This window comes from Ictidomys tridecemlineatus, chromosome 11 (genome assembly GCF_052094955.1).
Source record: "Ictidomys tridecemlineatus isolate mIctTri1 chromosome 11, mIctTri1.hap1, whole genome shotgun sequence".
NCBI classification, from domain to species: Eukaryota; Metazoa; Chordata; class Mammalia; order Rodentia; family Sciuridae; genus Ictidomys; species Ictidomys tridecemlineatus.
In genome coordinates this window covers 41660289-41673443 of record NC_135487.1, presented here as the reverse complement: position 1 = coordinate 41673443, position 13155 = coordinate 41660289, and the positions used below count along the sequence as shown (strand labels likewise).

At 34.7% G+C, this 13155-nt stretch overlaps 1 protein-coding gene across 6 annotated transcripts in view; it reads left to right on the top strand.

The window, feature by feature from the left end:
* The window catches only part of Usp24 (ubiquitin specific peptidase 24), a 135394-nt gene that overhangs the window by 43566 nt on the left and 78673 nt on the right, over window positions 1-13155 (top strand). For 4 of the 6 annotated variants that reach the window (XR_013427803.1, XM_078026335.1, XM_078026336.1 and 1 more), the window contains exons 9-17: window positions 2327-2401; window positions 3026-3184; window positions 4399-4513; window positions 4706-4809; window positions 7027-7134; window positions 7332-7427; window positions 7519-7680; window positions 8109-8156; window positions 10091-10150. Coding sequence is in view for 5 of the 6 variants with exons in the window: in XM_078026335.1 (XP_077882461.1) it covers window positions 2327-2401; window positions 3026-3184; window positions 4399-4513; window positions 4706-4809; window positions 7027-7134; window positions 7332-7427; window positions 7519-7680; window positions 8109-8156; window positions 10091-10150 (927 nt within the window). In the remaining variant the exon portion in view is untranslated. The remainder of the gene's footprint in view (window positions 1-2326; window positions 2402-3025; window positions 3185-4398; window positions 4514-4705; window positions 4810-7026; window positions 7135-7331; window positions 7428-7518; window positions 7681-8108; window positions 8157-10090; window positions 10151-13155) is intronic. The other 2 variants (XM_021726860.3, XM_078026337.1) reach the window with 2 other exon arrangements.

Here is a 13155-nt window from a genome sequence, read left to right as displayed (position 1 = left end):
CCTGTGTCAGGCTCCCAAGCCACTGGAATTACAGACATGCACCACCATGTGCGGCCAACTTTTTTTTTTTTTTTTTAATAGCTGTATGTCAGAAGATAATAAAAAATGTTCACTAATTCAAAGTATAGAAGACCTCTAACATTTGAGAATGTTATTTATTCATTAAAAGAATCATTTTATCGAATAATTTTTTCCCATTTTTTAACTGTTCTCTTCACGGGAATGTTTTGGGGTTCAATGCCATTACATTAGGTCAGTTTTGAACAGTCAGCAAGGCTTGCTTACTAGCTCAGTCACTCATTTATGAATAACAGCTTTATAGCACATCTCGTTTTACTTCCTACCTCCTGCAGAATTGTAATGAATAGGTCATAGAATAGTCAAAACTGTGGGTGTTTAGTTTCCTAATGCCTAAAGGCATATTATACTTTCTTGTTACTTTCCATTTCAATTAATTAGTTTTATTATACAAAATATCTCACTGATATACCTCTGCTTGTTGTTTTCTTTGTAAGTAAGTCTGTAAAATCTACAACTTGTATTTCAATTTTTTAAAAAAATCACTGTAAATAGTTTTGAAAACATCATGTCCTTTGGGAGTAATATTTTTATATGTGCTGTTTCTTTCTGATGTCAGATTTAGTTAGGGCCATTTTAATCAGGGATATGTGATATTTTTGATGGGTGCTAGAAATTTCTACCATCTCTAAATGTTAGATGCTTTTACATGTCAAGATAATACTGTTAATTTTTTTTTTCCTTGGTGTTGGGGCAGGGCTTCACACATGAATACTGTAAGATTTTAAGTGAAATAGGTTGGCTGTCTATGTATTTTCCTTATTTTTTATACTATTTAGAAACATTTAGTGTTCTTTCAGTTGAGGCACATGTATATACCATTAGCTGGGTAGCTAAAACACTAAGACATAAGCAGGCAAAATTATTTGACTTCTTAATAATAAGTGTTAATAATTTAATGATTGACATTTTTAAAAATATTTTTTAGTTGTAGTTGACACAATACCTTTAAAGAATTGACTTTTTAATAATCATGCTCAGGATTGGATTTGAAATGCATTTGACCATACATTGCTTCATGCAACTGAATTGAGTACTAATATTCTAGCTAAATAAATAAGCACTTTAGAAACTATAATACACATATTGAGTGTGTGTGAATGTGTTTGTAGATATATATATTTGTATTATAAAAGCATAATATACTTTTTAAAAAGTAAGAAATATATGAATTTGCAACTTAATTTTATTTTCATCTTTATTTTAATTATACCTAATTATATAGAGCTAAATTCATTAAACCATAAATTTATATCAGGATGCAAATTAATAGTTGTCTCTATTACATGATAGTTATATAACTTTAAAAGACTTATTTAACATATGTCTCTTGTTCCCTCATCTGCAGAATGGTGATAATAGTAATACCTATCTCACAGAGTTGCAGTGAGGAATACACAGGGTCTGGCATGACAAGACACTGATAAGACACTGACTCAGCTCTTAACCATAATAGCCCTCAGCCCACTACTGTACATAAGTGTAAATGAAGAAATTCTATCTGGATAATGGATGTCATTATAATCCAGTTCTAATATATTCTTGTCCCTAACAGCCAGATAATGACTTTGTTTTCCTTGTTAGCTATGTTTTAAAAATTATCTTAGAAGTGGTCATTTAGCTCTAGATAATATTATACCACTTCTCAAATACTAGTTAGTTATCTGATCATGTTACCATTCTGGAACAGTGTGTCATTTGAGTCTCATCTATAGGTCTCATTCATATCATAAGCAACAGTTGTTTTTATGACAACATTTTATGTGAACTGTATATTTATTTTTAAAAGTATGAAATGTAAAATATTTACTTTATTACAAAAATAACATATTTATGATTAACGTTCTTAAAGTTAGTTCATGCATCTTGAGTTCTTCAAATCACCCTTGTAAAATAGAATAACAGGAACTCTACCTAGAGTGTTAAGAAAGCCGGCTGGGGTTGTGGCTCAGTGGTGGAGCACTTGCCTCACACATATGAGGCACTGGGCTCAATCCTCAGCGCCACATGCAAATAAATAAACAAAATCAAGATATGGTGTCCATTTATAACTAAAAGAAAATTAAAAAAAAAAGAAAGCTGAGGCACAAAGTCAGCTATGTGTTTCCTTGGGGCAGTATTAGTGGTGGCTAGAATTCACATTCTCCATTGTACCCTCTCTTTTGTGAATGGTGAATGAAAAATACCTTCTGTCCACTTTTGGACAGATTCAGGAGTTCTTATTAACTGTAGCATTTTATTTCTGCAGCCCATGCTAGATCCAGTCATCCTTACCACAATACAGGATGTACGGAGTGTTGAGGAGAAGGATCTCAAAGACAAGGTAAATCTCTCTTCAGCCAGGTAGGCCATAGTGCTGGTTAGTTCACAGAAACAGAGGTAGGATTTGGCAAGGTTCCGTGCCATTTCTCTTTGGATTCTGGTCAGATACAGTTCACATCAAATTAATTTGTTTTCTGATTCAAAAATTGCTAATTTTGAAACACCAGAGGTTGGTGTTATCTCAGTCAATAGAATGAATATAGTATTCTCAGTAAGTGATGTCATTCCAAATTTTACTAACACGATTTTGATGGCATTATTATTGGTGTGAAGTAAAAGGAGTTTTGGAACATTAAAAGCTTCTCTGGAGTTGTTCAAAGCAAATCTAGCATTTAACATGATTTGTCTGCTTTGAATTTCGCCTAAGAATATCCCCTTTCCTTTACTATTCACCAGTTGCTTAACTTTTGTTTAGAAGCAAAATCCAGTTAATTGGCTTTGTAGAATATCAGATATCTCCAAATCATTGTTACCCTGTACTCATGAGAAAGAGAGAGAGAGAGAAAGTGTGTGTGTGTGTGTGTGTGTGTGTGTGTGTGTGTGTGTGTGTGTTGTGAGAATTGGGATCAAACTGTTTTTACAATTCCTTTTTTATTTTTATTTTTTTGTTTCTATTCAATAAAAGAGATTGGTTAGCATCCCTGAGCTCCTATCTGCCATTAAATTACTTTGCATGCGCTTCCAACCGGATCTTGTGACAATTGTGGATGACCTTCGGCTTGACATCCTGCTTCGAATGCTGAAATCACCACATTTTAGTGCTAAAATGAATTCCCTCAAAGAAGTAAGTTTTGCTTTTATTCTTAAAAGTTTAAAACACAGACCCCTTAAGTTCTGCCCAACTTGTTATTATTAATATAAAAATGTTGGGTGAAGAGAGTAATTTCTCATATAAAGAAACCATGATTATGGTGTGTATTTATAATTGTTAATACAAATGAGAAGATGGCTTTTTTATTTTCAAAATTTGTTCTGTGAACTACTTAATGTTTTTGTGACACTTCCTACGATGTAATGTCATAGATTATGTGGTTTGAGATTTACTTTTTACCCTAACAGACAGTTCCTTTTATTTTATTTCACTTATGGGTTTAGTTAAACCAGATCTTCTAACTGATGTTAGAACAAAAGTAAAGTGACTACAACTATGTTGGTGGAAATAATTTTCTGTAACTTCCTACGCAAACAGCATATTAGATCCATGCAAACAGCATATTAAATCCATTCAGACAGTACAATTGGTTTTAGTAGAGTTGATAACAGTTCAGTCATAATCCAGTCTTTTGTTCACTTTTGGGTTTATTAGGATTCTTGGCTGCAAGTGGAAGAAACTCTAGTTGAACTATCTCAGGCCAAAAGTAGAATTTATTGGAAGGAAACTAGCTATTGCACTTGAATAAAGGATTGAATTTCCAAAACATGTGAATAACTAGAATTTGAGGCCTGGTACTGTCCAAGTCTTGTCTCTGCTTTTCTGAGCAATTGGTCTCATTGCCTCTGTATCTGCAGTGTGACATCTTGAGAACATGGCCATGGGAAGGTAGCGTGTGAGCTTCATAGCCTGCACTTCCCATCACCAGGGGGCTGACATATTCTTTCTGGTCCCATGTGTGAAATTTAGAGGACATGCCCTGGTCAAAGTTTGGATTAGATTCTCATCTCTAATCTAGTAAGCAGTGGTCCAAGGGAGGGGTGCTGTAGGAATAACTTCCATGTTTTGTGTTTGTGTGTTTTAAATTTTTTTTAGTTGTTGAGAGACCTTTATTTTATTTATTTATACATGGTGCTGATAATTGAACCTAGTGCATCACACATGCCAGGCAAGTGTGCTACGATGAGCCATAGCCCCAGCCCCTCTATGTTCTTTTTAAAGAAACATCACAAATAGTGATCTGTAAACTTCCAGTAAATGGCTTTTGGTACTTTTTGGCTAATTACTGTAAGAATTCCAGAGGACTTTGATGATGTGTTGAGTTACAATAACCCTGTCTTTTTTAGGTAACCAAACTGATAGAAGATAGCACTTTATCTAAGTCTGTGAAGAATGCTATAGATACAGATAGATTACTAGACTGGCTGGTAGAAAACTCAGTTCTATCAATTGCACTGGAAGGTAAGTTGCTTTCAAAAGATAAAATTACTTAACATAATTTAACATTATTTAAAAAGATACACATTTTTGTTTAAAATCTAGCAATTTACTATTAAATTAATTTAACTGCTTTGAATTAATTAATTGCTTTGAATTAATAGAATCATATTTAGAGAGTCACTGCATCTCTCTTCCTGTCGTATTTTTTATTAGGCAACATAGACCAAGCACAATACTGTGATCGTATAAAGGGAATTATTGAACTCTTGGGCAGTAAATTGTCTTTAGATGAGCTGACTAAAATTTGGAAGATACAGGTAGGTTGATCAGAATTATTTTTGCCTTTTCCTGACATATTTAATCTAAGGAGAAGGGAGGAGGGTGGTAAATGTGCAGGGAAATGGGAGCTCTGTCTTATTTTAACCAGAGCAGCTGTACCTAATCTGTTTTATATTTAGGTTTTTAATAAGATTGTGTATGTAAAAGAATTCCACTTGTCACAAGAATATCAAACTACTGATCTAATCTTCTTATTTTTTAAATTAAAAAAGTAAAAACCTTCATGGAGATCTAGGAATGGGTGTAAGTCTTGTTTATCAGTCCCGTTTTCTTTTTATTACATTGTTTATTAGTGTTAATTAATAATCTTCCCAATTATCCTAATAAATGAAGATAAGTATTACTGAGCTTTCAGATCTCACCTTATCTGGACTCTGAGCAGCTGTGACCAAGTCTAACATGCCCTTCATTTTTTTTTTTTTTTTTCTTCACTTTGGTCATGGTCCATACTATTAGTTTTCCTTTCTATTTTTCTGGTGTTCCTTCTTAAATCTCCTTTATTCTCTTCTACTTTTCCTTTAAATGGTTTGGTTTATTTTCCCAAGCCTTAGTTCTTAGCCTTTTTTCAGTGTACAAGCTTTCATTAGTCAGTTTCATCAACTCCTATGGCTTTGACTTCAGTTGTATGCTGCTGACACTGTGAATCATTTCACTAGTTCATCTTTCTTCTTGGAGTTCCACTATACATATCCAAATGTATAACAATTTCACCTTCAAGTTTGTATCTCATTGACATCTCAAATTCATCACGTCCAAACCTAGTTATTCTCTGGTCTCTTTCAGTAATAGTGTTATCCTCATCTAGTTGCTAAGCCAGAAAGAAATCTGGAGTTCAGCTTGATTGTGTCCACTTAGTCACTGTATCATCACAATCTAGGAAACAAAAACTATGCCAGGAAATTGAACTACAAGACTGTTTACAAAGATGTTATTAAGGTGAAAAAGGTTTTAAGAAAAAAAGGAAGAAGACATATTAAACTCAGAGAGAGGAAACTACTTGGAAGGTGTTTTCACTGCAGGTGCAAGAACTGTCGCAGGTGCTTCTTCCACTAGCACTTTTGGAATCTGTTGCTATACTAGCTCACCCTGCTTTCACTTTCATCCTAAACCAGTGTTTCTAGTCTAGGAAGGAGAAACACTCCTTCCTCCTTCTGCCTCTCACCTCTCAGCACTGCCTCTCACTGGCAGAATATAATAGGAATATACTGGGAAAGGACTTTACGGAGTGTGATCCGCAGGCTCCCAGCCCAGGATTAGGAAGCAAACTGTAGAAAGTTAGTTGTAGAAATAAAATACAGTCCTAGATCCCTTAGATTTTATTTCCCATGTCTTGTACTTGTTTGAATACCCTCATATAATTTTTGTGAATTTGAAGATGGGAGGCCGGGATGCCTATGTTGTTTTTCCCTGCTACATTCAGTGAACAGCTATAGGTGTAGATATTAAGGAAATTAAAGAATTAAATCTACAAATATCCCCTGCCTTTCAAGTTCCTCACCTGGTGAACACTGAGGCACAACAGGCTGTGATTCAGATTATAAAGTGAGTGTCAACCATAGGTCAACGGTAGGCTCCTGCAGCTCTGATGCAGACTACTGCCCACGGGATAAATATTAAGTGAAGTCAGAAAATTGTTATGAGCACAGTGAAAAACAAAGCAATTTATACTCTCAATTGAGGCCCTTGAGATCATTTATAAAATGCTAAGAGTGAGGACATTTATCTTATAATTTTCATCAGTTTCAGTTTCTTTACCTAGTAGAAAATATTTAATTTCCTCTTAAATGAGTATCAAACAGAGAACTTGATTCTCATTTTTTTTTCACATTGTCTTTTTAAAGACTTAATGCTGCTGAGCATTTAAATAAGATCAGATGATAACCATTAATAATAGTTTTTTACGGCTGGGGATGTGGCTCAAGCGGTAGCGCACTCGCCTGGCATGTGCAGGACGCTGGGTTTGATCCTCAACACTACATAAAAAAAATAAAATAAAGATATATAAAATTAAAAAAGATTCTTTAAAAAAATAGTTTTGCCAATATTACTGTGAAAGTGAATGCTGATTAGATTAGAGTCCATTGATCTTTGTTATATTTTTCCTTTAGCTTGTGTCAATTACCAGGAAAAAGACAGATGTTTCTAAGTTCTAGGTCTTAAGTATTTCTGATATGTCTGTCTCCTGTGTTTTCTAGTCCGGACAATCATCTACCGTGATCGAGAACATTCACACTATTATTGCTGCTGCAGCTGTGAAATTTAATTCAGATCAGCTTAATCATTTGTTTGTTCTCATTCAGAAGGTATGTGTTCAGTTGAATTTCCTTACTGTTAAGTTTTCCTAAAGTTTTTAAGCTCTTTTGAGGTTCCCACCAAAATAGCAGTGTTTAAATATCCTTTTGTTTATAAATTTTTTTTGCTTAAAAAGTTTAAAGTTTTTTCTAATTTCTCCAATATGATTGTAAAATAGTTCCTATGTCTTGTCTTTTCTGTTGCACAGAGCTGGGAGACTGAGAGTGATAGAGTAAGACAGAAGCTGTTGAGCCTGATTGGACGAATAGGTCGGGAAGCTCGCTTTGAGACCACTTCTGGAAAGGCAGGAGAATCAAATGGATTTTTCTAGCTACAAATGCTTAAAGCAGTTTTACTTGCATATCCTCAGGCTCATCATAGTGGTATTATCACAGGTGTTAGACGTCCTCTGGGAACTGGCTCATCTTCCAACCCTGCCCAGTAGCCTCATTCAGCAAGCCTTGGAGGAGCACCTGACAATCCTTAGTGATGCATATGCTGTGAAGGAAGCAGTCAAGAGGAGCTACATCATTAAGTGCATAGAAGATATTAAAAGGGTTGGTTTTTATCTTTGGTCAAATTTTTGTTGTAAGAACAACAGCGTTAGACCAGGCGTGGTGGTACACACTTGTAATCCCAGCGGCTCGGGAGGCTGAGACTGGAGGATCTCGAGTTCAAAGCTAGCCTCAGCAACAGCAAGGTGCTAAGCAACTCAGTGAGATCCTATCTCTAAATAAAATACAAAATAGGGCTGGGGATATGGCTCAGTGCTTGAGTGCCCTTGAGTTCAATCAACTCTCCTCAACCCCACTCCCTCAAAAAAAAGAGCAAAAGTATTGTCTGAGTAATAAGAGCCAAGCAGTCCTATTAAGTTAAGTAAATGAAATGTCCTATCTGGAAGCTCTTACCTTAGAATCCAAGATTGGGAAATTATAGGTGTTACTTTTACCACATCACTTATATTTCTCTTAAAATGAATTTTCAGCCTGGAGAATGGTCAGGTTTGGAAAAAAACAAGAAGGATGGATTCAAGGTAAGAATTTGCAGATGGAACCAATTGAAAGGTATACTAATCCAGTAATCATTTAATAAATTGCATCACAATTTTTATAATGTGTTTTAGTCTTTCTCAGTAATGTTTACATACAGACTTGATATTTATGACCTTTATTATTTTAAAGCATTATTATTATTTAAAGCTCAGTAGTTATTGAATCTTAAAGGGAAAAACATTAAAGATTATATTGAAATTACATAGCTTTATATAGTGTTTTTAAAAATCATGACTTTCAACTTAGTTTTTTCCTTTTAAATTAGACTTAAACATGCACAATTTTAATATGTACAGTTGACTCTAAGTAAATATCATGCCCATTTTTCTTCCATAAGGGAAAAATGGAGAAACATTCATAGACAAGAGAAAAAGAAGGGAAGACGGAGGTTCATTCAGTGCTGGCACATGGTAGTTTTCAGGTGTTTGGTTCAGATGTGTCCCTAAAATAATTTCTTACACAGATAGTCATTGAATGAGTGCCTGGTACTGTTGTTTGATTTTAGAAGGTAGAATTAGATGGTGACTACAAGAGGGACTGGGGCCAGAAAAGCCTTACCCTTCCAGACTCTGGCCTTCTGGCCTCTAGATTGCTGTGAATGTATGGAAAGTGGTTGGAAATGATGGTTAGTGGATAGAATAGTGATGATCGTAGCTCTCTTCCAGCTCTAGTCCTTAACTCCAGTCTCTCCTGTAAGAGGAGTAATCACAGTAGCCAGCTCAGTACAATGTGCTTTCTTTGTTGTCGAAGCCCTGATCAGAGCAGTATTATCTTCCTTCTTAGATCCTCAGATTGCCCAGACCACACTGTGTATGGGTTGGCAGGAAGGGGGAGATTTCATTTTCTTGGTTTCATTTTATTAAATTTTTTTTGTAAAATACCTAGTGGCTCAGTATTTCAAACATATTCTTGATTTTCAAAGATATTTCTTTTAAAAATCTGGAATTTTGCTACCTAATTTTCATTGGTATAGTCAGAGATTCTTAGGTCTTGCTAACAAGCTTTGGTGACTTAATGGGGTTTTTTCACATAAGTACTTGGCCATAAATTTTCGTCTTGAGTATATTGTCAACTCATGTTTTGTGTTTTGACAATGAAATTTGATCATGTGAATTTTCTGCATATAATCTAGTTTTAGAGCTTTTTAAAAACATTCACAAACTGGAGCTAGTAATGCTGGGGCCATAAGGAATTATTCCTTGAACTCAACAACATTGCTGTCTTTCTACTCAGATACAATTTAAATGTTTCTGATTTTCTAAGCTCAGTAATGCGAATGATTTAGTAACCTCTCTCCTTAAGATTGAAGAGTTTTCATCTAGTCATTTAAGAAGTTTCGATCCTTCAATAGTTTTAGTAAAGAGAAAAAGGGTCTCTGTAGAAAGATTATCTTTTCCTCTCAGCAGTAGACTCATTTCTTTATATCTGTGAAGGTCAAAGCTGAAGGAACTTTCCCCTCCTTCCAGGGAAATGACTTGAAACCAGAAAAACCTTCCAGATAGCATTTCTCCCTTGCCATGGCTAAGCATTGCCAGCTCTTCCAGTCGTTGCATTGTTGCATCTTTATTGCTTCTCTTTGCAGTCACTTCATTCATATCTGTGGTTTATAAAAAACTCAGAAAGAAACAAAATTTTTTTGGATTTATTTTGAGAGATTGGAAAGGAATATTCTTCCTTTTTTATTTCCCCACTGGTCCCAGCAAATAAATTATTCCCTTCCAGATAATAGCTTGCATTTTTATATAGCACTTGTCAGTTTAGTAAGTGCTTTCACAGATACTTTCTGAAAGTACACATTGCTGAAGGGGGACAGTGGGAAGATCAAAGCCCCCTGGATATGGCTCCAGGCAGGGGGGTGAATTATTTACTGCCACTAAAGGTGTTTTTCTATGCTATGCCCTTTCCTGCCAGGCAGCAAGGTGGGCTGACTGGGGATTATGTCTCCCTGCCAGGCTACACAGAAACTAAGCAAAGGGTAAGACAAGATCACCCACTTCTTACTCCCCTCCCACCCTCAGCTACCTCTATTCCCCCAACTGATTCCTCTTCCCTCTGCTTTTGACACTCTTAAAATTCCCAAGTTCCACTGTTGTGTTCAGAAATTCTGACCTTTATTTCTTAACTTTGTTTCTATAGATTCTGCCAGGGTACCCTTGGCTCCCTTGGTCCTCTTTTCTTTCCTTTGCTTCTTTTATACCTTCCACTGTTCATCCCAACCCTTTCCCGCTTATTTCACTTCTTTTTTCCTTCAATTAAATTTTTTTTAAATGTACTCATAAAAAAATACTAAACAAAAAATTATTTTTACTCAATTAGTTGTGTTGGATAGTCTTTAAGATATTATCTTTAGCTATGCTTTTTATGCTATGCCCTTTCTTGCCAGGCAGACTTTCAGTAAATATCAGTTCCCTTCCTCCTACTACTTCCCCTTCACGCTATCAGGAGACTCAAAGCCTCACTTATACAGGTTGAATATCCCTTATCTGAAATTCTGGGACCAGAGTATTTCACATTTCAGAGGTTTTGGATGTTAGAATGTTTGAATATACTTTACTGGTTGAGCATCCCTAATCCAAAATTCTGAAATCTGAAATGTTCTATAATAGGAAACTTTTGAGAACAATGTTGACACTCAAAAATTTTAACTTTGGTGGCCAGATTTTTAAATTAGGGTCGCTCAACCTGTACATAATTGAGTTCCCTCTGCTTGCCAAAGCACACAACAGAAAATAAAAGTAGTAAGGTGTCCTTAGTATAAAGAGTCTCACAGTGATATGGTTAATAGAGGAAGAAGTACGTTTAAAAAGTTTTCTCCCATGCAAAATTTTTTGCTTTGGTTCTAGATAAAAGGTTTTCTGGAAAAACAAGATGGGCAAGGAAGTGGGGGATGTTTAGAAGAGAGAACTCAAAAAATATGAAAACTTTCATCAGAGTATCATTACAGAGAAGCTTGAATTGTTTTACTTTTTATGGCTCCTAAGGAGTTATATGGAGACACGTGTTAGTATGGTAGATCAGAGAACTTTCTTCTGAGAAGAGTCTGAAAACAGAATGCACTGCCCTCTGAGGTAGTGATTCTTATCACTGGAAATACCGAGACTAGTAATTCATTTAATAAATTAGAATAAAGAAAATTTAGATATAGATTTGCAGGCCATGCCTGTTGACCTCTAAGGCTTCATGTGACATTAAGAATCTAATCAGGACATCCCATTAACTTTTCCTTATGAAGCCTCAACTCCAGAACATTATCAGCTATATTCATTTTATTTGTTTATCAGTCTTAGCAACTGGAGAAGGGTAATTTAAATTTTTCCTGCAACTTGGCAATATAACGTTATAATGGAATGGAATCAGTATCATATTTCCTGATTGCTAAACTTTAGAAACTATAACAGAAATAATTCCTAAATTCCAATTTAAAATGATTTATTTTAATTTTATTGTATGATGAGTTACCTTCAACAGGTAATTGTCCATGTCAAATATAAGTATTCTGACCACCCTTGACTTAACTGGTCATGATAATTTTTAATACATCTGCTTATTGCGAAAGGGCTCATATTTATATCCTAATTGTCATAATTCTTTTGGAAGGTACCAGTTTGGACATAAGCCTTAAAGTTTTGATTATTTTATTGTTCCGCAACTTTTTTTAAAAAACAGAAATATTCTAGCTAGTCTTGCAAGTAGTCAGCCTTTAATATCTACCATTTCTGTGATTCTAAGATGCCAGTGATTATACCCTGCATCACAGAAATAAGTTGTTTTTACAGAGAAGAGAAAAAGAAATTGTACATTTACCAGTCATTGTTTAGATTCACCATCGCAGGTTGAGTCTAAGTCTGCTTTTGAGCAGTTAGATAGAGCTTCACCAAGGCACACTGCTTGTCATTATCTATAGTAATGCTCTGAACTACTCTGAAATTTTTTAGATTGACTTATAATTTTTGAGGCATGTTGAAGAATATGGCGTTTTGTGTGCTTGTTCTCATTCATAAAACTCAAGCGGCTTTTTTCTGTTACCAAGTGATGAATACTACAAGTTACACGGCTTCTTTTGAATTAAGGTGCAACTTAAGACAGAGACATTTAGTGATGAGCCCTTCACAGTGTTTGAGTCTATCAAATCAACTTCTGCTTTGAAAAATACTTTAGTCTAAGACCACTGAAAGTTTTCTTTGCTTTTAATTGCATTTATGACCACAACAAGCTAGTCAGTGCTCTATCATAGTGTTATCTTTTTAATAACATTTAAGTAATAAATTAGTGATCCAGATTTAAGTTAGAACCATCCTTGTTCAATAGTACCTATACCGAGGAACAACTGAACTCAAATGATAGGTAGATGAACAAATACCTTATGTATACTCAGGGAAGGACAGCTGTAGGAAAATCTGCACCCATGTTTATTGATTAGTAAGATTTCTTTTCATAGAATTATGAGAAATATCAGTTACAGAAATGTTTAAATTTATGAAACCTGTGTCTTAGAATCCAGAAAATATGGTATTTGCTGTTTGTTTAGCTAATCTCTATGAAGCAAGGAAAATAGTATTTGGCAATAGCTTGCCCACATTTACATGTTCACTAGTAAGCTGCTTTTCTGCCAGACAAACAAGTATTTCTCCTCCCCAAATGGGGTCTTCATTTTGCAGAAAGACTTGATAAAACAAGAGTGATTTAAAATAAAAATATCAGCCTTTTAAATAAATGTTGAAGACTTAAGCTTTAATCAGTTTTTTGGTTAGTAGTCAGTTGATTAAAAGTGTTTAATCTGATATTTTCCATATTTTATAATGAAATTTCAGTTCAAAGATGTTGTTTATTAAAAACCAATTATCTTCTTAAAGAGTGCATAGTGAACATCAAATTTTTCAGATCTATACTCTGAAGATCTGGATTGTCATGTGCTAGTTTCAGAATTAATAAATTTGAAAATATTTTGAAAAATATAAATTACAATCTGAGTAAAGTATC